This window comes from Apium graveolens, chromosome 6, assembly GCF_009905375.1.
Source record: "Apium graveolens cultivar Ventura chromosome 6, ASM990537v1, whole genome shotgun sequence".
NCBI classification, from domain to species: domain Eukaryota; kingdom Viridiplantae; phylum Streptophyta; class Magnoliopsida; order Apiales; family Apiaceae; genus Apium; species Apium graveolens.
The window spans coordinates 237,778,707-237,781,646 of NC_133652.1; the positions used below are offsets into that span (position 1 = coordinate 237,778,707).

The 2,940-nt window shown below is 36.8% G+C and overlaps 1 protein-coding gene across 1 annotated transcript; it reads left to right on the forward strand.

Moving 5' to 3' along the window:
• Positions 1-1,649: 1,649 nt before the first annotated feature.
• Positions 1,650-2,623, forward strand: LOC141665800 (uncharacterized). The gene is made up of 2 exons (XM_074471782.1): positions 1,650-1,856; positions 1,898-2,623. The coding sequence occupies exons 1-2, from the start codon at positions 1,650-1,652 to the stop codon at positions 2,621-2,623; spliced, it is 933 nt and encodes a 310-aa protein (XP_074327883.1).
• Positions 2,624-2,940: the final 317 nt, after the last annotated feature.

Below are 2,940 nucleotides of genomic sequence, written 5' to 3' on the forward strand. Positions count from 1 at the left end.
ATTTCCTAACCCCGAGATTGAGGGCGTCACATTGTTCCCGAACACCCATTTTATTCCAATTACACTTCTGTTCTTGGGTGCAGGAACTAACTCGCAAACTTTATTTCTTTCAAACTGATTAAGCTTTTCTTGCATGGCAGATATCCAATCAGGATCCATTAGAGCTTCTTCAGTTTTCTTATGCTCTTCTTGAGATAGAAAGCATGCATGTAGGCACTCATAAGAAGTTTCACTTCTTGTTCTTACACCAGCATTAGGATCACCAATTATTGCATTTTGATTGTGACTCCTGTCCCATTTTCTGGTGTGAGTTTGTTGATTGATGTCTTCATCATTTTCTTCATTATTTGTATGACTGGTAGATTCTTCTTCTCTTTCTCCCCCTAAGTTTGTGCTATCAAATTCAGGTGTATGAGATGAGCTTCTATTTTCATGATTTTCTTGTTCAGCAGTTTCTTCATTCATCATCTATTGTGCATTGCCTTTATCCTCTTCATCAGAATCACTGTTAATGTTGAGATTTTTAAATGCAAGGGATTCATCTTCATTATCATCAAGGTATTCCAAGCCTGGATACTTGTCATCATCAAAAGTCACATCTATGCTCTCCATAATTTTTTTTGATCAATTACATAGACCTTGTAGGCAGTTCTCTCCAATAAATATCCCAGAAAAATTGCTTCAAAAACCTTTGAATCAAATTTTCCCACATATTCAGAGTTGTCTTTTAAAATATAACATTTGCTTCTAAATACATGAAGATGCTTTACAATAGGCTTTCTCTTAGACATGATTGAGTAAGGTGATTTGCCATGAATCTTGTTAATGAGATATATGTTTTAAGTGTAGCATGCAGTATTTACAGCTTCTTCCCAAAATCTAGTTGGCAGATTGGCATCTTGCAGTATTGTCCTTGCAGCTTCTACTAATGTTCTATTCTTTCTCTCAATTATCACATTTCGTTGAGGTGTTCTACCAGCAGAGAACTCTTGAACAATGCCTTTATTTTTGCAGAATTCACTCAATGTTGTATTTCTGAATTCTGTACTATTATCACTTTTCAATCTCTTCACATAATTTTGATCTTCAGCCTGTTTCTCTATCTTCTTTATGTGCTTAATAATGATGTGTGGAGTATCATCTTTAGAATGCATAAATTCTACACATATGTATCTTGAGTAGTCATCCACCATCACAAGTGCATATTTGTTCCTTGAAATTGATAAGATATTCACTGGCCCAAACAAGTCCAAGTGAATAAGTTGCAATGGTGCAATTATGGAATTCACAGTTTTTGACTTGTGACTTAATCTTTTCACTTTACCTTTCTGACAGGCTTCACAGACTTCAATTTGAGCAAACTCTAATTTTGGCATGTCTCTCACCAATTCTTTCTTGACCAGAGTATTGATTGTCTTGTAGTTTAGATGTGCGAGTTTCTTATGCCATAACTTGCTTTGCTCTATGGATGCCTTGGTGTAGAAGCAAAAAATTCCATCCTTATTTGTTGAGTCCAAGATTTTCGTCGGAGGTATCGAATGCACCCTCATGTTTTCAATCGCATCATGACCGCTCTTTGCACTCAAGATTCCTATTGGCATCAAAAAACAGATGCAATTGGATTACTCGGGTTGTTACCACAACAAAAAATGACTGCTGCACTACGAATGCTAGCTTACGATGCATCAGCTGATCAGTGTGCTGAAATATGTCGAATGGGAGAATCAACCACACTTGAGTGTATGAAATTTTTTTGTCAACAAGTGGAAGGGCTCTTTGGTGAAGAGTACCTCCGTGCTCCAACACCAACAGATTTACGAAGGCTTCTAGCAAGGGGGAACAAAGGGAATTTCCAGGTATGATTGGAAGTATCGATTGTATGCATTGAGAGTGGAAGAATTGTCCAAGCGGGTGGGGAGGGGCTTATAGTGGTCGGAAAGGACGACCTACTATTATTCTAGAGTCAGTCGCTTCCTATGACACTTGGATCTGGCATGCTTTTTTTGGTGTGCCTGGAGCTCAAAATGATATTAATGTTCTAGGCCAGTCTCCTGTATTTGATAAGGTCATCGCAGGAAATAGTCCAACGGTGGTGTTTCACGTTAATGGGAAAAGATACAACAATGCATATTATCTTGCTGATGGAATTTATCCGAGGTATTCAACATTTGTAAAAACTATATCAAATCCTACCACTCAATCACAGAAATTGTTTGCTAAGAAACAGGAGGCATATCGCAAAGATGTGGAGAGGTGTTTTGGTATCTTGCAATCTCAATGGGCTATTCTTCGTCATGGTGCTCCAATGCATAAGCGTTCCACACTAAGAAGCATCATGATGACTTGCATCATATTACATAACATGATAGTCGAGGATGAATTCGTGGAAGAAGAGTTTGTAGAGCCGGTAGAAGAAGATTTAATGAATCCATTAGCTTCACAGGTTTATGATGGGCCAGTCGATTGGAATGGAGTTCGAATTCCTTTTACACCAGTACAGAGAAATGGAATAAATCAACAAGCATTTTGGGATCGTATTGAGAATTTGGAATCAGCTTATATTCATACAATGCTTCAAAATGATTTGGTGGAGCACAACTGGGCAATAGAAGCTAATCAATAGTTGTCAATTTATTTTCTCTTGAAATGTTCGACTTGACAATTTAAATAAACTTATTTTATTGAATTTAAAAGTAGTCAACATAGTTAAAATTAAAAAACATGGAACCTAATTGAATTAAAACATAATAGCTAAAACTAATCATAGAAATCATCATCAAAGCGAGGAACATAAGCACTGCCAGTGGTAGTCTGATTCACTTGTTCCATGATAACAACCTTCTTTCTTTTAAACCAATTTTTCATGTTAGGAGTCATTTGGCTAGTATCCATTGTCATGATCTTTGTTTGCTCCCTTATTTATTCAATAACCTCGTGTTT

Excerpts from the sequence above, each read along its gene's own strand:
- LOC141665800 (XM_074471782.1), top strand. The coding sequence starts at position 1,650 with ATGACTGCTGCACTACGAATGCTAGCTTACGATGCATCAGCTGATCAG. Across the intron at positions 1,857-1,897 it reads GGAACAAAGGGAATTTCCAG|AATTGTCCAAGCGGGTGGGG; the intron begins GTATGATTGGAA and ends TGAGAGTGGAAG.